This window comes from Ochotona curzoniae, unplaced genomic scaffold (genome assembly GCF_017591425.1).
Source record: "Ochotona curzoniae isolate NIBS_2020 unplaced genomic scaffold, NIBS_Ocur_1.0 scaffold_1037, whole genome shotgun sequence".
Taxonomy (NCBI): domain Eukaryota; kingdom Metazoa; phylum Chordata; class Mammalia; order Lagomorpha; family Ochotonidae; genus Ochotona; species Ochotona curzoniae.
The window spans coordinates 23,786,893-23,807,723 of NW_024467083.1; the positions used below are offsets into that span (position 1 = coordinate 23,786,893).

General features: G+C 48.5%; 1 protein-coding gene across 1 annotated transcript; it reads left to right on the forward strand.

The window, feature by feature from the left end:
* The first annotated feature begins 2,634 nt into the window (after window positions 1–2,634).
* On the forward strand, window positions 2,635–20,577 carry MAB21L3 (mab-21 like 3). The gene is made up of 6 exons (XM_040998572.1): window positions 2,635–3,205; window positions 12,325–12,465; window positions 13,111–13,402; window positions 15,583–15,761; window positions 16,201–16,395; window positions 20,051–20,577. Exons 1-6 carry the CDS (start codon window positions 3,158–3,160, stop codon window positions 20,282–20,284), a joined length of 1,089 nt encoding a protein of 362 aa, XP_040854506.1. The 5' UTR covers window positions 2,635–3,157; the 3' UTR covers window positions 20,285–20,577.
* The last annotated feature ends 254 nt before the right edge of the window (window positions 20,578–20,831 follow it).

The window sequence follows — 20,831 nt, forward strand, 5'->3', positions numbered from 1 at the left end:
CTGGGAAAGCAATTGAGGATGACCCAAAGCCTTGGGACTCTGCACCCATGTGGGAGATCTGGAGGAGGTTCCTGGCTCCTGGCTTTGGATTGGCGAAGCACCAGCCATTGCACTCACTTGAGGAGTGAATCATCGGATGGAAGATGTTCCTCTCTATCTCTCCTCCTCTCTGTATATCTGGCTTTGTAATAATAAGTAAATCTTAAAAAAAAAAAAAAAAGGGCCCGGCGCGGTGGCACAAGTGGTTAAAGGTCCTCGCCTTGCACGCCTGGGATCCCATATGGGCGCCGGTTCTAATCCCGGCAGCCCCGCTTCCCTTCCAGCTCCCTGCCTGTGGCCTGGGAAAGCAGTCGAGGACAGCCCAAAGCTTTGGGAACCTGCACCCGCGTGGGAGACCCGGAAGAGGCTCCTGGCTTTGGATAGGCATAGTATCGGCCCGTTGCGCTCACTTGGAGAGTGAATCATCGGACGGAAGATCTTCCTCTCTGTCTCTCCTCTCTGTATATCTGCCTTTCCAATGAAAAAAATAATAAAAATAAATCTTTAAAAAAAAAAATAGTGAAACAGCCAGGACACCAGCATCCACTTGGGATGCCAGAGCCATGGATGGAGGCTTAGCCTGCTATGCCCTGGGGCCACTCAGGTAATTCCCCAGTGACCTAGCATAGTGCCTTAAACCTGCTGCCTCTTAAATGTCTGCTAATCCAATATGTCCTATTGGCCAGTGATCTCTATTACTGAGGTAGCTTGTCTTCATTAATCTGTGAATGGGCTGTATTTGCAGGACTGCTTTATACTTTGGAACCTTTGCCAATAAGGAACTCTCCCATGCGATGAGGAGCTAGGTGGTATCAATTATACCCCTCTTACCTACAGCCGTCACCCTGGGGAGATCAGGCTGAAGCCAGCTGCCCAGGGCACCTGTCTCTGCTGTTTTGTTCTTCTCCCAAGCTCCTCAGGTGGATCTGTGCTTTGTTTGCCTTACTCAGTTATGGCAATTGTCCCTGGGTCTTCAGGTCCCAGAAGATGGCAGGTGTAACATTTTGAGCAGTTACAGTACTGGGGTCAGTGAGATAGGGAAATCCCAGCTACCAAATGGATGAAAGTACAAGTCTTAGGTGGGAAGTCTGGGGTAACCTTGGGGCATTAGGAAAGGCATTGCCTGAGGAAAGGAACTCCCAGGTTAATGATTACAGTGAAGAGAGAAGTGAGAATGAAAACAAGAGCCCGTGGGCAAAACAAGGGGGCTTTAATGATCAGAATTCCAAGTTCAGAAGGAGAGGTTCTTTTTATTTATTTATTTATTTATTTGAAAATTTTTATTACGAAGGCAGATTTACAAAGAGGAGAGATAGTGATAAGGATCTTCTGTCACTGGTTCACTCCCCAAATGGCTGTAACAGCTGGAGCTGAGATGATCTGAAATCAGGATCCAGGAGCCTCTTCTGGATCTCCCATGTGGGTGCAGGATCCCAAGTCTTTGGGCCATCCTCTACTGCTTTCCCAGGTCACAGGCAGGGAGCTGGGTAGGAAGCGGAGCAGCTGGGACATGAATCAGAAGCCATACAGGATCCCAGCACTTGCAAAGTGATTTAGCTGTTGAGTCATCACACCAGACTCAGGAGAGACTCTTGATTCATCTGTGAAAAGCAGACAGTTTGGCATGATAATGATAAGAGCAGCTGAAGGGGATAAGATTCTAAAATATTTGGGAGCACTTGTTATAAGAAGATGGTTATAATTAGATATAGAAACAAATGGAAAAGCATGGCTGTTTTAAGGGAAACATTTGGAGGGCCAGGGTATGGTGTCAGATTGCAGAGTTGGGAAAGGTGTTTGGCAGAAGCTGGGCTGCAAGCTGGGACAATGGGGTGGGTGGGGCACGGAGCAGCTGGGAGCCTGGAGGTGGCTCTCACCTGGGGCTGGAACCTGCAAGGATATGCAAATGTTGAGGCCACAAAAAAGCGGCGTGCTGCCCGTAGGGCCAGACTGTTCTCTGAGTCAGTGGAGGTGCCACTCAGGTGGGTTTGGAAAGACTTCTTCCTTGGAAACCTGACTCCGTAGTGAGTTTGCTCAGCAGACGCGCTGAGATTGCCCGAACTCAGCTGCCGAGCAGATGCTGGGATGTTTACTAGCTTCAAAGAGATCAGGACATTTGTGACTTTTTTTTTTTTTTCTGTAGTAAAACTAGCCCCAGCCAGCCGGACTGGGAATTTACTGCCTGAGCTGTTTTCCTGCAGGAGTTTTACTAGCAAAGCAGGAGTGTCTCCTGGACTGTCAAGGGGCCTTTTTACACTGACTTGATTTTTTATGATAGCTTTCAAGTGGGAAGAGGGAAATTACAGTTAAAGTTTGGGCAGGTGAGCCAAAGGAGCAATGCCCTGCCATTGCTGAGTGTGTGTGTGTGTGCACGCGCGCGTATGCGTGTGTATAATCATGCTACTGTGTGTGTAGTCATGCATATGAATGTGCCTTCTGTATGGGTGCATTAGCATGTGTGTGTATTAGTGCATGCACACCTCTATCTGTGTGGGCGTTTAAATGCTGGTTTGGCCTCATGTGCTCAACAAGAGCTGATCACTTGTTTGTAGGCATAATGAGGGTGGCAGGCCAGTTGTTTGGCAGGTCTCTGTTGGTTTATGTCTGTAGGATTTTTGTGGACAGGAGGGCAAGGGTGTTTACTATCAACAGGATTAGGACACTGAAGTATAAGCTCCAAGGTGCAGCTGGTCCCAGGATAAGAGCATAACCGTGGGGAAGCCAATGGCAGGGCATTTCGTGTAACTGGGAAGCACTGAGGTGAGAAGCACAACTTGGAAACTTGCCCTGTGAGTCAATTATCAGTCAGTAGAAAAGATTAAAGGCAGTGTAAAAGGAGGCCAGACTTGCATTCATCAACTCTCTTTCTCTTCAATCCTGCTTTTCTTTTCCGAATTTCCCAAAAAGTGGTATTTGGAGTTTCACGATTGGCAAAGGAGAACTTGATTGAAGAGTTGGAAGGGCAAGTCTCTGGTCTGTGTACACAAAGACGTTTAGCACCCAGAGACTGACATCCCTGGGAAAACTGCCCACAAGTGTTGCCATCCAAGGAGACAACAACAACAACAATAAAAACCAAGAAGCTGCTGCCTGACTCCAAATTGACTGCAAAGAAGCCATGAAGTCCCAGCCGGTGGGAAGCCTGGAAGATGCCCTGCTGAGTAAGGTAAGCACAGAGACTGAGCCCACCCCTCACCTCCACCCAACGCCCCTCACCTAGACCCAGAGGAACTTCCAGCTCAAGATAGTAGGGCACTCCCCAGGCACAGGAAGCAAAGCCAGTGCGCCTGGGACAGTGCTGGGGGACTTGGTGTGATTCAGCCTCTTTGGGTTTCTGGGGTCCCTGTTAAGTAGGGAACCTGGGCTGGAGCTCCAGCTCTGCCACTGATCCTTGTGTGACCATGTTTTAAGTCAAGTATAGCCTACTTGAGCCTCAGCTTTCCTTCGCAGAAAATGGGTGTGGCAGTAGGGTTTTCGAATGGGAATGCTGTAACTGAGCAAGTGAAATGAAGACAAAACTTTCTAAAGACTGTGAAACACCTAGGCTTTTAGAAGATTTCATTATATTTTTTATTTTCCAGTATGCACCAAGTCAGAGCTAGTTTAATTCTTCTGCAAAGAGTCAGAAGTTCTTAGAATATTAGATGAGAAGGGACATTAAGTACTACTATCTAATTTAAGCCCATCCACTTGTGGGGGAAGCCAAGCCAGGGTATTAATGTTTAAACCTGTGCTTTCAAACTGACTGAGAGGTAGGGTAATCTATGATTCTCATTCCTTTACAAGTAAACAAAGCCAAGATCATTATCTCAGGGATAAATAAAGCACCAAGCCATTAAGAGAGATAAACAAGGAAAGCCTGGGATGATAAGAATCAAGTGGTTTTTGGTTACTGTGAGTCCGCCTTTGGGGGCTGGAAGGATGATGTCTGAATGGAAAGGGTGCTTCCTGGCAGCTTTACTTAGATCCTGCACTTTCTGTATGAAAAAAAAAAATCCAAATATTTCAGCCTGATCTGGAAACAACATGCATTGCCCTTTCCTTCTGCCCTTGCATGTCCAATAGCAGAAATCCAGTGCTTCCCAGGGTGAATTCAGCCTGTGCACTTAAAAAAAAAGTATGTATTTATTTGAAAGTTAGAGTTAGCAGGAGACAGATTCTTTCTACTAGCTCACACTGGCTAAGCCTGGGCCAGGCTAAAGCCAGGAGCCAGGAGCCAGGAGCCAGGAGCTTCATCTGGGTTTTCCACAAACCCAGGGCACAAAGCACTGAGCCACCTTCTTCTGCTTTTCCCCCGACCATTAGCAGGGAGCTGACTCGAAAGTAGAGCAGCTGGGCCTTGAACTTGTGCCAGTGTTGCAGGCAGAGGCTTCACTTGCTGTGTCATGATGCTGTCCAACGGGCGTGTGTTTTGTTTGGGCTGCAGATTATACTTTAACATCTTCAAATGTGTGATAGACTTTGGGAATACTAAGATTTTTGTGTAGAAATCCAAAATCAGGACATCTGTTCATCACAAGCCCCAATTTCTTGACTGGAAGCCACAGATTGGGTCCGAGTGACTTTTCAAAATAACAACTGAGATATTGTTTTAAAATATCTGTTTATTTATTTAAAAGTCAGAGCTACAGAGGGAGAAGGGGAAAGACAGAGAGAGAGGGGCGATCTTTTGTTCTCTGATTTACTCCCCAGATGTTGGCAATAGCCAGGGGTGCACCAGGCTGAAGTCAGGAATTTCATTCTGGATCTCCCACATGGGGCACAGGGCTCAAAGGACTTGGGTCATCCCCCAGTGCTTTCCCAGGTGCATTGGCAGGGAGTGGCTAGGAAATGCGCTGGTGCCCATATGGGATGTCACTGCTGCAGGCAGCAACTTGCTACGCCGCAATGCCAGCCCCACTAAATGACTTTTGGAGCTCAGGCTCATCAGTTCTCAGGAGCACTGCAGTCCTGGCCTAACTCCTGCTCCTTCTTCCCTCCTTGCCCATTCCCCACCCCAGCTTCCCCCCAATGCCCCCATTTGTGTCCTGCCCCATAGAAGCTGCGTACTGAGCAATCCTCAGGTGTGAGGATTGCTTGCCCTTTTCTAGGTCGGTGGGGTGGGGGGGGTTCACATTCATGCTACAAAATCTGTTTCGAATCCACTTCCTCCAGAAAGATTTCCCTGACACAAGTGCAAGATGTTTTTGACCTTTAAGGAAACTGCCACTCCATCACCACAGATGCTGCCTATTTGGCAATTAATTTGATATTGATGCCTGATAACGATTCCCATAATTACTTTAATTGATGCCTTCAGTAGTGTTTGATTCCAATTTACTGGAGGGAAAAATAGAGTTGAGGATATCTTATCTTCCTCTGATACAGAGCAGCTCACATGTAGAGTCAGAAATATCGCTAAGGTTCATCGAAGATAAGGCAGGAGTAACAGAAAAGATGTTGAGGTACACACAGTATCTCATCGAATCCAGCCAGTAACCAGCTCATGGAGACTAGATACCTGATCCAAAGTCACACAGCTGGACAGTGAACACTTGGTCCAGGAGACACCTGGTCTCCTTTCAGTCTGGAAGCCTTGCTTCCTTTCCCAAGCCTTTTGTGTCCCTGTAGGCACACACAAAGCACCAGTCTGGCGCAAACCCTGTGCTAGGGCAGAAATGCAGCCTGATAAATGAGAGATTCCAAGTGAGTCCCACCTGTAAATTCTGTGCCAAAACCCCAATGGGAGAAGGAGGTAGTTCCCAGTGCAGACAGTGGGGGCCGCTCCAGAGCTGCCAGAGCAGCACAAGAGGGCCCAGAGGGGCAGGTGCTCTGAATGGAGGGTTGTTTTTCAGGAAGAGGGATGGACAAAGCCCTGGTGGGCGCCTAGGGTTTAACAAGCCTTCAGGAATCACAGGAAAGGTCAAGGCTATGGGAATGTCATCCCAGCGGTTGAGGAGATCTCATTCCCCATCGCTTTTGTACTTTTTTTTGGTTGGCTGGGAGGCAGAATGGGGCAGTAGTTATGACATGGGCTTTGGAATACATGGCCTAGTTAAGGAGTGCTGTTCTCTGGGACCCTGGGCAATGACCTCTGTCAAGTTTCCTCATCTGTCACATGGAGATAATCGACATGTACCATGGAGGATCACTGGGAGACAAGAGAGCCTTTCCTGACTAAGGGCATGCATACAGGAAGGCCCCAGTGACCTGGACTCCAGTGTGAGGCTGTTGCCTGTGCTGCCATGGTTCCAGCCAGTCTAAGCATCAGTTTCTTGGAAGATTTAGTGTGGTGGGGTTAGGGACACACTGCCAGAAAGCCTGCTGTCTTATCTGTAGGGACTCATGCATTTAAGTCTCCATCCTTTACATTGCCAGCCCCTGGGGGATAAAAAGTAACTTCCCCCCACCTGCCAGCCCACGATTGGATTGAAGGGCATCAAAGGTCTGACTTCCCTGTTCCTAGAAGGAAATTCTCAGCCTTGCTCCCAGGGCACTCATCATCATTGAATTCTCACAGATCACCTGCCCATGAGTGTGACTGGACCCCATGTGACATTTCCAGCAAGTTACTTATCACTGCTCTGTCATGTCTTTCAAGAAAGCATGATGTAAAGCAAGTGAGTCAGAGTGATGTGATTACAAAGAACAGCCTTGAATTCGCAAGCATTTGTATTTGAAACAGTGAAGTCACTACTGACCTGGAGTACAACCCTGGCCAGATTCTGAGACTGGAGAGGAGGATAGGAAGGTGGCTCAGGAAGGATGTGGCCAGGCCACATGGATGGCCCTGGAGCAGAACCTTGCCAAGGTCAATGCAGTAGAGGTGTTGAACACGCAGATCTAATATCTAAGCTTCATGTGCCTGACTGCTTCAGCACAATTCATGTCTTCTTCTATTCAGATGGATCTAGAAATAGTCTTTGAAAAACACCTTTGTTCAGTGATCACAAGAAGGAGGGGGTGAAACTTGAATAGGCACCACAGGTCAAGTTTGCCTTGACTGTGCTTTGATTCAATATTCTCAAATGATCACCTTTACACCCTACATTTGTTTCAAAGATTTACCTGGAAACAAATTGGTGACAAGGCTGGTGGGGGGGGGCACTTAGCTCGCTTCCTGAGTTCAAGAGGCAGTGAAGGCAAGCTGTCTGGGCTTGTGCCAGGGCTCTGCTTACACTAGAGTGCCCCCTTTTATCCAGATCCCAGGAAAGCTGTAAGGCTCCATGCAACTGTCTCGGGCCCTGACCTGGCTTCTCCCCGACCCTCGGGTGGACTTCTCTTGCTGTATCCCTTCAGGCTTGTGGCCAGGAGAAGTGGTGGGGGGAAAGAGTGCCAGTGCTGGGTTGGGTTTACACCATGAACTTAAGAGCTACCAGGAATGGAGCCTGGAAACCCCCTACCTACACTGCTTCCGGAGCTGCTGAGCCCTTAGAGGTCAGCACCTGCCAGGTAAGGAGAGCCAGGGAGCTGTCCCTCCTCCGACCACCAAGAGGCCGCCGACTCCACTCCCAAGGCTCGAGCACTGTGGGCACAGGTTTGTCCTAGGCACGACTGTCTCTCCCCAGAGCTTGGGGTCAAGCCTGGCTTCACTGACCCCTGCTACCTTACAGAACAGTCAGTGACCATTGATGACATTAAACTTGTTCTTTTGTGAGCTTTCCCTCCAAACTGAGAGGGTTTTTATGTCACTGACCAAAGAGGTGAAAATTTCTTGTGTCGCTTCTGTTCTTGAGGGTGTGGCGCAATGTGATGGAAAGAGAAGTTGAGCAACCCAGGCATTCCATTTAATTTTACCTTTTTTTTAAAAAAAAAAAGAATTATTTTATTTTTTATTAGAAAGTCAGATACACAGAGAGGAGGTGAGACAGAGAGGAAGATCCTCCATCTGATTATTCACTCCCCAAGTGGATGCAATGGCTGGAACTGAACCAATCCAAAGCCAGGAGCCTCTTCTGTGTCTCCCACGCAGAAACAGGCTCCCAAGTCTTTGGGCCATCATTGACTGCTTTCCCAGGCCACAGGCAGGGAGCTGGATGGGAAGCAGGGCCACTGGGACACAAATTGGCGCCCAGATAAGATCCCAGCACATTCAAAGAAAGGACTTTATCTGCTAAACTGCTGAGCTGGGCCCTAATTTTACTTCTAACTGCTGGTGTGACAGTAACAGGGCCAGCTCAGTGCTCTGGGATTCTGCAAAGTGACGCTGGATATGTTGATTTCAGAGATTTCTTCCAGCTCTATCCCCTAGGTTTCTAAATGTCATCAAAAGGGATGAAAGCAAAAAATCGTATCTGGAATATGTGGCTCTATGTTCCAAAAAAACATTTCCTTACCCTGACTTTCACCTTTGAAAATCCAAGCAGGTCATAAAGATGAGCCGATGATCTTGTGTAATGATGGAAAATTGCAGGTGTCTTGCAGGATGTGTATGAGCTTGTTCTTCCCATGGAGGAAATCCCATCATCAAAAGACAGCACAGTGTGCATAGACATTTACAGTGAAGCACTTTCCATCACACTGCTTAGGCATGGGTATCATGTCTTCTACCTCGCTCTTTCCTTCAACCTTTTATTAGTTAAAACTGATGCTGTCAGTAGAGTGATGCCTCTTTGTTAACCTAGGAAATATCCCATAATCATCAGCAGAGCTCTATGAAATCACTCAAGTGGATTTGGAAGACTGGGGGAGTTAGTACTGATCCTCAACACATTTTGAGAAGCTAACCACTAGAGAATACTTTTCTGTAACCATTGTAACTGCATCATCTTGTATCATGTATGACTATCTGGCATTACACCTTCTCACCTTACCTGATCATACTGTCAGTCCTTGAACTGGCTCCATGTTCGCTGACTTAACCAAACTGGCCTAATGCATTCCCCATGTAACTGGAAGCTTACCACGTCCCCCTTGCTCTGGAATCTCTCTCCTACTCCTGCCTAGCGAAATGTAGTCTTGGCACCTTCCCCCTTACATTTGGAGGGCTGAAGGATACAGGAGAACATCTTACAGCTGAGCCCACTGATGGTCATTGCTCACAGACTTACCCACAGCAGAGTCATGGTCCTGCCTGCTCAATTGCACAGATGTGCCTAAACAGTCCCACATTCCTTAGGAAGCTATTTCAGCAGGCTGCCACCTCCCTTCCAGCTCTCCACCTCATGTTCAGCCCCGTACCCTGCATGCTACCCCAGACACCACATCAGGGACCAGACAGGAAGTTCTCTGATTCCCACCATTCCCTGCCTGTTTCCCTGCATCTGTGCTTTTTCACCTTCCTTTCCTGTGACACGCCAACATGAGCTCTTCACTCAGGTTTCAGGATTTGCATAACTGCTTCTGTCTGGAAAATTCTTGCTCAATAGTTTTGCTCTTTGCAGTCACTTCCTTGTCTGAGGACTCTTTTCTCTCAGCATTTGAGCTTGTTCAAACCCATGTGTCACTGTGAAAAGCCTGTTGGTATGCTGCTGTTTTCTTCCATTGCATTTGATTCCACAGTCAAGCTTTCAGCAAGAGTTGCCCATCTCTGTCTTCACCTGCTTGTCTCCAGTTTACTCTGAACCCACCATCTGCTCCCCCTGCTCCCTTCTCCCCCATCACACCAATCCTGTTCCAGGCTCCAAACTCTATATGCAAGAGTGAAGCATTTTTGAAATTCATCTTCTTGTCTTTTCAAGACCTCTTGCTGTCTATCCTCACAGCTCACTGCCCTCCTGCAAGGCCATCTCTGCTCCAGCAACTGTACTAGGATCATTAGAGCTGTCTCCTGTGCCCTTCATGCTGCTGTTTTTCTTTCCAGGACCATGTTCATGCCTTGTGTCCCTAACCAACTCCCACCAGTCCTTCCAGATACAACTCTAATATACTCTGCCTCCAGGAAGGCCCCTCCATCTCCAACCCAACATCCTGTGCAGATGAAGAGCTAGCACTGGATTACAGAGGGTTCAGTTTCCATTTCTTTTATCTGTCTTTCCATTGGTAAAGTTCTTGACAGCATGCATGCTCAGAGCTCAACACCAAGAAGATCTTCAACAAACACTGGGCAAGTGTCCTGGAATCACAGCACATGGAGGAGTTCCCACACTGGGAAGGACCCTTAAGCATAAGCATTTAAGAGGTTCTTCCTTTTGGGCACAGGAAACATCCTTTCCTTCTGTGATCACCTTTCCTCTCCCACTTGTACAGTCTGGAAGATGCAGCCTCTCCAGAGGTTAACAACGTTCAAGGAGAGGTCCTTTCATCTCTTTGTCTGTTATGAGCCTAGTGGGATGGACATGAAGGTGTGGAGAGGGGTGGATGGGTGTCTGCTGGTGGCTAAAAGAAGGTGCTAGGAACTAGAACAGACTCAAGTCCCATGTTCAAGTGAGGCAAGGAATTTCGTGTGTATCATGAAGAGGCTGTGAGCTTGTCAGAACCAAGGGCCTCACCGTGGGGTTTGCATTACTCATTGCAGTGTTAGGCATCTGTGACGCATCAGTGTGATTTTCATACACAGTTCCCCATGTGTGGATGCACGTAAAGTATCAGTCATCTCTGTTGCACTTGGTGGCACCCTACCCAGCCCCATGATGCCTGCACCATCTGTTTGTCTTCCCCACTCTGTAAGTGTATGACTACATTACAATGTTAATGTCCAGCATATGTAACAGGGGCCACATGAACATTTCTTTGTGAGATGACTCTGTGAATGACATATAACATGAGTATGAGCAGATACACACTCATTCCAAATCCACATGAAGTTGATTTGCTGGTGGATGGGTGACTTGAGACCCCAGAGGCCTGACTAGTTGATGACTTACTATAGGAAAACAGAAGATCTCTGTCACTTGGGCTTTTTTAATGACTGTCTTGGCCACTTGATGAGCATCTCAGACCTGCACTTGCTTATGTAGAAATAGCCATTATGCCAGATTCAGAAGGAACAGAAAGATTCATAGAAAAGCACTGTAATGAAGAGCCTCTTCAATCTTGGAAGAAACTTCCTGATCCTTCCCAAATCTTCTTTCATTTGGACTTCTCTGTCCCTCTTAGAGTTTACAAAATACTTCTTTGTGTTTCCAACAAGCATCTATTTCCCTAAACTCTAGGTATCTTATTGATGTTCCATTTTCTTTGGGAACTTCCCAGTTCTCAGTGATTCACTGTATAGAGTTGTAAAAAACACAAGTGTGTGGCTTTTCTTAAGCTTCTAGTAGCAAAACGTGAGGGTGAGTACAGAGGCACACAGAACCATCATTCCTTGACAACACACGTGGGAAACAAGCTGCTGGGTGTTCATGCACATGAAGTTGTGGCTCACCAGCCCAACGAGAGGTGTGCTATACCATTCTACAACATCACAGCAGTCACAAATCCCTTTGTGATGCTCTGGCCCTTAGTCTCCATTCCACATACACCTCCACCACTTGCCATTTCCTTTTCCAAACTCTCACGAGGGCAACCTCCTCGCTGGCTCTTGAACTTCACCAAGGATGCAGCTGCTTGAGAAGCCTTGGAATCCGCTTTCTCAAGTTGTCTGCCTGGCTCATTCAGATTTCAGCTCCTTGGGGAAGCCTTTCCTGACCCAGTGTGGAATCTCCTCCATGTGCTGTGATTCCAGGACACTTGCCCAGTGTTTGTTGAAGATCTTGGTGTTGAGCTCTGAGCATGCATGCTGTCAAGAACTTTACCAATGGAAAGACAGATAAAAGAAATGGAAACTGAACCCTCTGTAATCCAGTGCTAGCTCTTCATCTGCACAGGATGTTGGGTTGGAGATGGAGGGGCCTTCCTGGAGGCAGAGTATATTAGAGTTGTATCTGGAAGGACTGGTGGGAGTTGGTTAGGGACACAAGGCATGAACATGGTCCTGGAAAGAAAAACAGCAGCATAAAGGGCACAGGAGACAGCTCTAATGGCCCTTTTCTGAAAGTTCCCTCATTGACTAGTCTTATCCTGCAAGCTGTGTATGCAAGTGTGTGCACATATGTACAGTGTAATATCAGGTGTATTTCCAACTAGAGCAAGAATCTCTATCTTGTTTGCTGTTGCTTTGATCACGAGGTTTTCTAGCACCTGGCCTCTCGCCTGCCTTCAGTAGGAACTAGAGACACTCTGATCATCCAGGGCATCCATTTCAGCAGAGAACGCTGAGCACCGACAAGTGTGTCGACAGGTCACAGTCAGATACATCTAGCTCCCCTGGAGTCCTTGGGGGAAAATAAGAGTTTGAGCTGAACTGCTACGGTCGCCTAGTGCTGTGCTCTGGTCTTGTCATTTCCTGTGCCAGTGTCTCACCTTTGCTGATCCCTTCACATCCAGGTAGACTTGAGGCACCAGCAAATTTCCCAAACTGTGGATGAGGTGCAGAGAGTTGTCCATCGTTTGACTACAGAAATCAGCCACCAGGATGTTCGATTTCAAGCTGTGCCTTACTCTGATACATACAATGTGAACATTAAGGTAAGCCAGCCTCACTGCCCCCCGATGCCTACTGACGGAGCAAGGATGTGGGGTAGCTGGGGTTCAGTGTGTGGCAGATGCTCACCCGTTTTCCCCTCCATTTTATTCACTCCAGAAGTTTCACCCAATTCTGATCCTTTACTTTTGACTGAGAACTAGCCAGCATAGCAAAAACAAACAAAAATATTGAATGAATGGTAACAAAAGACCCAAGTTCAAATTCTGGCTCCTTCTTATTGACCATGTGTCCTGGGGCCATCATAGCCCACCTCATAGCATAATCATACCAAGGGATTACAGGGGCTATGAATTACCGTGCTCACTAAATGCTGGCTCCTCCTGCTCCCATTTCTTCTCCCCTAAACTTGAGATCCCTCCTCAAGTTCAGTCTTTGTACTTGTGATTCATGAAACCAAAATCCTAGTGAGTTCATTTTCTTGCCCTGAGTGTCATAATGGGTTAGTGGTAGAACAAAGAAATGATCCCTGTTGCAACACCCACAAGTGTCTTGCATTTCATCCACCTCATCACAAGACTGAGGGGTGAGTGGGTTGTGAGCCGCCTGGCTCCGTGGGCCAACTCCCCAAGACCCGCTGCTCGCTTCAAGCCTCTGAACTCAAAGCCCGTTTTCTCTCCTGACCCTAGGTCTTGGCCCCCAGCCAGTTCCTCATCACAGTCCCTCTGAGGGGCCTGGCCGGGTACAGGGAGGTCAGGGAGCAGCGCTGGCGCTACTACACCTTACAGGGCACCAGGCTCCCCTGTCCCCTGCGGGACCCCGAGGGCTTGCAGCAGTGGCTGGCGACAGAGCAGTTTACGAAGAGCATGTGGCAATGGCATGAGACCGATGTGAACATTGAGGGAGACATAGTGCCCGCCAAGGTTCTCCAGGTGTTCCGGAAGCTGGTGGACAATGCAATCAGAACCTGTCACCTCTCAGGTGAGCTTAGCAGAGGCATGTCCAAGGCACATGGCTGACATTTTCCTTTTGTTATATGAAAATCCTGTCTGTGCGATACCTGAGGCTGCTGTCATGTGCTTGCTGCAAAGTTTCATCCCCATCTTTTCGTCTGTTTTGTTCTGTGCTGTGTTGTGACACATGAAAGAGTAGAATCCATGCTCACAGAACACTCCCGAGGGACTTCAGCAGATTACAGCCCTGGCCCAGCTGTGACAGGCTACGGGCTATGCATGCTCTCCAGCACACTGGCTTCAAAGCTGAGGCATACTTTTAAAACATGTCTTTATTTGAAAGGCAGATTTTACAGAGAAAGAAGGAAAGATAGAGAAGTCTTCCATATCTGCTCACTAACTCCCCAAATGGCTGCAACAGCCAGAGCTGAGCTGAGCTGAAGCTGAGAGCCAGCAGCTTCTTCTGGGTCTCCCAGATGAGTGCAGAGTCTCAAGGCTTTAGACAATTTATTTGCTGATTTCCCAGGCCATAGGAGAGAGCTGGATTGGAAGTGGAGCAGCTGGGACATGAACCAGTGCCCATATGGGATGACAGCACTACAGAGTGAAGGATTATCATGTAATGTTAGTACTTGTGGCAATTCCAGTTCTAGAAAGAATCTTGGTGGTTTACAAAGCAAACTTGGCTAAGCAAATTTTGTGGCTTCAGTTTAGTAGATTACAAAATAGACTTTAAAAACAGAGAGGAATACACATGCGTCACACACACATATGAAAAAATGCACCTGCTTCATAACAAGATAAAAAACAGTTCTACTGTCTAGTGTCCAGCTCTGTATTGAATGGAAAGGATGTTTTTATATGTATGTGTCTAACTTGAATGGTTCTACAAATTTCCATAATGGTAATCTTTCATGTTTAAGGGATTTTTACATAGAGAGTGCTTTCACTGATAGTTTAATTTGCTCATTCTAGCAACTCAAGAGTAAGGATTCTTTTCTTCCTATTTTATAGATTAAAAAACTGAGACTTAGATTTTGTGGTTTGCCAAAGACCACGTGTTTAGTAACCGAGCTGCAGAGGCAGGACGTGGGCCAGGCCAGGTGTGGGCCAGGCAGGCAGGCTCCTACGTTTGCTTGCCTCATGCACTTGGTGACATTACCACCAGTGAAAGTGCAACTGTGAGGTCTAAACTGGGCCAGCTTGGCAAGGTGCTTAGGCAGGTGATGCTTATGTGCCAGGCAGTGTCCCGGGCCTGTCTGGACAGCTTGGAGGAGGTGTAGACAACAGCCCTTTGTCTCACCCCAGCCCTTCAGAGCCATGTGTGCCTTTGGGGCAGCCCAACGCAATGAAGGAGCCTTCATTTCTTTCTCTGAGTGAGGGGAAGCCGCATAACTAATGTCAAATGTATCTGAATGGAAGGTAAACTAACCAAAACAACTCCACCATTTGAAAGGAGAAGAAATGCAAGAGGTGGACATGCTAGTGCGGGAACAGGGAGGCCTTTCCACACATGCTGATTTTCTCTTGCTTGGAAAACAAGGCAGGGCGGGGCTTCCTGGCATTCCCGCAACCCTTCAGCGGCTGGCTGTGACATGCCTTGAAGCGTTTGGTGATTACAGGGGCCTATGATGATAAATACCTCCCAGGCAAGGATGGCTTAGTGGATGATGGAAACAAATACCATGTGTCTAAGGGACTTGGGGTTGGATAAGAAAAACAGGTTAGCCAAGTTCTACCAAGGGCATATGAGTACTAAGGGGTAGGAGGCTGTCCTTGATGTCGGGAGACACAGATGAAGACACATAAGCAGCGTTGACCTCCCCTATTGCTCACTGCTCTGAAAACCAACATCTGGGTGCATAACAGGTACAAGGGAGAAGACTCTAGAATGGTTAGAGTTTGTTTCACAGAAGCAAAACCTGTGCGTTTTATCATATAACTCTTGCCTTTCTGGAAATAATTGATAGAAAAGAAAGATTTAAAAGCCTAGTGGGGAAGGCAAGGATGAGAGAGGGAAAACTCACCAATAATAAGGTTTCAGGGTGTTTCAGCAGTGAGTAGCTGCCAGGTGTTGGTTTGAGTGCCTGCCCTTGCTGCCCCAAAGGCAAGGGACTGGTCAGAGCCACAGCTCACCCACCCCTCCTCTGAATGCTGTGTGCACCAAGACTGTTTTTTCTCACTGTCAGTTTGGTTATCATCCATTAGGGAAGGTCAGCCTGTTGGCCAACCGCTCTGCAGTCTGGGTTGCTGTGGAAACATCAACGTGTCAAGTGGAACTAGAGCTGGTCCCCATGGTGGAGATCTCCAACACCTGGTCCGAGAAAGCACAGTGGCCTCCATGTCTGAAACGCTGGCCTAACCCAAAGAAGGTGGAATGCATTAAGGTAGGACTGGCTGGGACCCAGTCCATCAGAGCAGAGACCCACCAGCTGCCCAGTCCCAGGACTCCTGGTGTCAACACCTCCATACTTCTCCAAGCTTGGGTCCTAGACACTTGCTAGAAATGCAGAGTCCAGGACCCCATGCTGCACCTGCTGAATGAGGCTCCACATGAGGCACAGCTCTCTGTGCTTTGTTGGTCTGGGCAAAGATTCCGCTGGATGCTCAAGGTGGTCTGTTGCAGAAGAGAAGTAAGACAGAGCCACCTTTTGCTAACTGGCCACATCCAGGCTGGTTTGTGTCTTCCTCATGGTGGGTCATCTTGGCTTTGTGTAGGAGGAACCACCTATCTTAGATTCTTAGACAAGAGGCCTACTTCTGGAATGGCTTTCTAAGTCAGGAAGCCTGATTTCTCATTTCTCCCCTGCGGGTCTCTCTCTCCAGTCTTTTGGGTTCAACTTGTTGGCTAGCTCTAGCTATCACTGGCAGCTGGGCTTCCAGCAGGCTGAGCGGGTGCTGCTGCAGCAATTGGACGAGGATGGAGGCTGCCGCCGGAGGTGCCTGCAGGTCATGCGACAGCTGAAGGAGGACGTCTGGTGTCCTGGGAAGAGGCCGGTTCTCACGTCCTACCACCTGCAGGTGAGTGCAAGGCCTGGGAGAGGTGTCCCCCCGTAGCCACACCACTGGGTGTGTGTGTGGTGATCAATGGGGTTGGGGCATCCTTATATGTGTCCCACAACTTCTGACTCACTGGGGCAATGCATGGATCCAGGCCACTTGTGTGTCCACCACACTGCTCAGGGAGACACAGCCTCTGCCTCCCTCCCTTCCATTTTCTGTCCCTCTTTTCTCTCCTTCCTTCTCACCTTGAGACTGACATCCTCCCCTTCTTTTTTTCTGTTTGAGATCAGTAATAATTTCATAATTTAAGTTAGTATGTCCTTGTATCTGTTTATGGGATATGGTATGCTCATTTGACTCCTATCTATGGCATGTAATAATCAAGCTAAGTCATGAGCATTCCCTTCTCAAACATGAATCTTCCTCCATGTTGGAGCTTTGGCTGTTTTAAAGAAAAGAGCCAGTTGTTGTAAAGCTGCGGTCACCCTCCTGGCCCATTGCATCCTAGAACTGACTCTTCTGCCTCACTAGGGTTGTGTATGTGTTATCCTGCTTGCCCTCCACCCTTTCTAGTCCCTAGACACCACTATCCTACTCTACTTCTGGAAATTGACTTTCAAGTCTTCATGCATGAGAAGATGTGTGGTGTCTGACCTTCTGTGCCTGGCTCATGCCATTGAACATGGCATCTTCTGGTTCCTACCACACAGGACAAAATTAAATGTGTCTTTGTAGGTGAGCAAAGTCCATTCTGTACACACCAGGCCTTCTGCATCCATTCACCTGTCGGTGGCTGCCTTGGCCATCTTCTACTGAGCAATCATGCGGGGAACCTGGAAGTGCAGGGATTTCTTGTGTATGTGGTTCTCATTTCTTTTGCATATTCCCAGTAGAGGAAGTCTGCTTTGTGTACTCCTACAAATTTTAAAGATTTTTTTAAAATTCTTATTGGAAAGGCAGATTTACAGAAAGAAGGAGAAACAGAAAGATGTCCCGTGCACTGGTTCATTCCCCAAGTGGCCGCAAAAACTGGAGCAGAACTGATCCAAAACCAGGAGGCAGGAGCTTCTTCCAGGTCTCCCATGAGAGTGCAGGGTCCCAGGGTTTTGGGCCATCCTTCACTGTTTTCCTAGACCATAAGCAGGGAGCTAGATGGGAAGTGGAGCAGCCAGGATACAGATTGGCACCCATATGAGATGCTGGCACTGTGAGGATTAGTCAGTTGAATTTTTGTACCAGCCCAAGTTTCCATTTTTTTCCCAGTAACCTTTACATTCTTCTCCATACTGGTTGCATCCCCAGCAGCAGCAGTGTACCTCTGAGTTCCCCTGTGTCCACATCTTTGCCAGCATTTATCTCTTATCTTTTTGATGATATCCATTCAAGATGACATTTCATTGTGCTTTCTTTATGAAAAAATTCAAATCTATCTCATGAAAGACAGACACCTACTGCTTTATTCCCCGCATTTCTGCAACTGCCAGAGGGTGTTGAATCTGGGAGTTGGAAACGGCTGGGTAGTCAGGACTCAATTCCTGGAGTTGTTACTGTTGCCTCCCAGGGTCTGTGTGAGAAGGAAGCCGTGCAGGTGTTACACTCAGGCACACGTGACTGTGCACAGCCCAGTGGGCAGCGGCTGCAGCACGGGCCGGGCCTCATGGTGGCTGTGCATACCCCAGTGGACAGCAGCTGCAGCACGGGCTGGGCCGCATGGCGGCTGTACACAGCCCAGTGGGCAGCAGCTGCAGCACGGGCCGCATGGTGACTGCCTTATTGTGGTTCTGATCCACATTTCCCAATGAGTAGTGATGCTGAGCCTTTTCCATCTGCCTGTTGACCATCTGTATGTTATATTTTGAGAAATGCCTGTTCATATGCTTTGCTCTTTTAAGATCACATTATTTAGGGATTTTACTGTTTTTTTTTTTCACTGTTGAGTTCCTTAAGCACTCTGAACATAATTTATTGTCAGATGAGCAGTTTGTAAATATTTTCTCCCATTTTGTAATGGGTGTTGGTGGCTCCCTGTGTGGTGTGCTTACTTCAATTGATAGAAAGCCATCCATCTACTCTTACTTGTGCTTTTGGGATCCCATCTGAAAAGTCACTGTGTGTGCCAGTGTCCTGAAGAGTTTCTCCTATACTTTCTCCTGACAGTTCCTGGTCTTATATTTCTATCTTTGGTCCATTTTGAGTTAATTTTTATAATTAATTAGGGCTGGGGATCTAATTCTATTCTTCAAAAGATGAATATCCAGTTTTCCTAGCATCATTTGTAAAAGGGAATGTCCTCTCTTCAAAGTATGTTTTTGGTATTTTTGGTGAGAGGAACTAAACCGTATGGACCAAGTCATGTGAAGGAGCCTAGTAGTAAAGTTTTGCAGTATTTTGGACCAAAGAAAATGTAGGATTCGATTTTAGCGGGATCATGTTGACTGAACACCAGAAGGTGACAGGCGAGGTGGCAACAGGAATAGGTACAGACTGGCTGGACAGCGACTGTAGAGGTCTGGGCAAAACTCTGTTGTCATGGAATAGGGTGGGGACATTGGAGATGCAGGTAAGTGGTTGTCCTTGGGAAATGTAGGCAGGAGGAGTTGCAGGACCTGCTGGGGTGGTGAGAAGAAGGATGACTTCTGGGTCTGTGTCTTGCCTAACTGGCTGGATAAGAAGAAAGATCAGAGTTCCCTGTGGACATGCTGAGGCTGAGATGTTCAGCAGATACAAAGTAAGGAGGTCAGAGGCCAAGTCTGAGCTGGCGGAAGCACGTGCCCATCCCCATGCTTTGGAGGGAATTGGGATCTTTGTTGTAGGAACACAGAGCTGCGGGGGAATGTAGGGAAGGAGACGGACAGGGTCTGCACTTGCACCTGCAGAGATGCCCGCACCTGGAGGCAGGTGGAGGAGAGCTCCTGGAGGAGGCCCCGCGTGGGTTGAATCCCTGGGAGCCAGTCCACAAAGGCTCAGGAGGGAAGATGTGGGTGAGAGAACCTGAGAGGCAGAAAGTGAGCCGAGTGAAAGCTGGCAAGGGAACAGTGAGGGCTGAGAAACTGGGGGGTCTGAGATGGAGGGAGCAGGCTTGAGGAGTAGCAGCAGGCAAGTCTGTGTCAAAGAGGATCAAGGTGGGACGAGCTGGAGAGGAAGTGATGCTGGTGGAGCCGACTCCTTGGGAAGCGTGGGTTTTTAGGGAGGCAAAGGACTGGGAGAGCAGAGGTTTCTTGAGTTAGTTGAATGGCACAGGGACAAGCAGTCTTTTAGTTTCTGCAGAGTGGGAACCTGAAGAGGGAGTTGGGGATGGGGGCACGGCTGGGATCAGCCTCGGCCAGGAGGAGGGACAGGTGCTCTCTGCAGAGCCTACCAAGGTAGGTGGGGTGGTATAACTTGGGAGGGTGCCAGCTTCCACTTTCCCGCAGCAACTTCTGGGAGTGGGGCATTGCAGGTGGAAGGAACGAAGAGTGCTGGTGCTTGGGACATCAGGAGGCTGGAGAGGCGTGGGAGAAAGGCGAGGTAGGACTGAGGATTGATCTGAGGTCAGGGACAGTGAACTCAGGGCAGGTGCACCAGACACAGGTAGCCCTGCCCAGTCCCTGCTCCCAGCCGTATAAGCTAGGTGACTGTTCCCAGGGCTCCTCCCACCCTGGCTTGTGGCTGACAACATCTCTCCCTCCCACAGACGGTGCTCTTCTGGACTTGCGAGAAGTACCCCCACCCCAAGGACTGGCAGGTGTTGAGCACTGGGCTCCTGCGCCTGGTGAGAAAGCTGCACAAGTGTGTGAGCCAGCGCTTCCTGAAACACTACTTCGTCCGCAAAAGCAACCTTCTCCGGAGCGCGAATGCCAGCCAGCTGGACCTCGTAGCCCAGAAGCTGGCCTTCTTCCTCAAGAACCCGCAGGTCAGCCTGCCCTGAGCTTTGCCTGTCTGCAAGGCCTTGCACGATTCCCTCCAGCTTGACCTCATTCTCGGGGCAGATCCTCACTCAGGAGCCAGCCTCCTGTCCCCCAGGAGAGGAAGTGATGCCCACCCAACAGCACATAATATGGGCAGAAGAGGTGGTCCCAGGTTTCCCTGGGACCAAGCAAGCATTTCAGGCCCGGCTTTCCTCTGCTGGGGATGGCTCGTGGCCAGCATAAATCAGAGAGGAAAAGTGCCTGCTGCTGGGGCCACAGCCTTCCGAGGGTCAGGGATGGAATGAACTTGGTACCATGATCTGCAATGGAATGCCTTCGCTCACTCGCCTCCCTGTGTATCCTGAACGTGCGTCATTCACTCACCCAGCACAGGGAGGGCAGCATGGGGCAAGATGGCCGAGATGATGGCCGAGATGATGGCTGAGGACTGGCCTGAGGGGGACAGCGGCACCTGGTGGTGGGCATGCGCAGTGAGCCATGCATCCCTACACACAGTGGTTACTAGGGAGGTTGGTGCACCCAGGGGCAATAAACCAGCCCTTCAGG

What these genes read in the sequence shown, in the direction of transcription:
- MAB21L3 (XM_040998572.1), top strand. Translation starts at nt 3,158, where the DNA reads ATGAAGTCCCAGCCGGTGGGAAGCCTGGAAGATGCCCTGCTGAGTAAG. An exon ending in CATACAATGTGAACATTAAG is followed by an intron (nt 12,466 to 13,110) that starts GTAAGCCAGCCT and finishes TCCTGACCCTAG; the next exon opens with GTCTTGGCCCCCAGCCAGTT. An exon ending in TCACGTCCTACCACCTGCAG is followed by an intron (nt 16,396 to 20,050) that starts GTGAGTGCAAGG and finishes TCCCTCCCACAG; the next exon opens with ACGGTGCTCTTCTGGACTTG.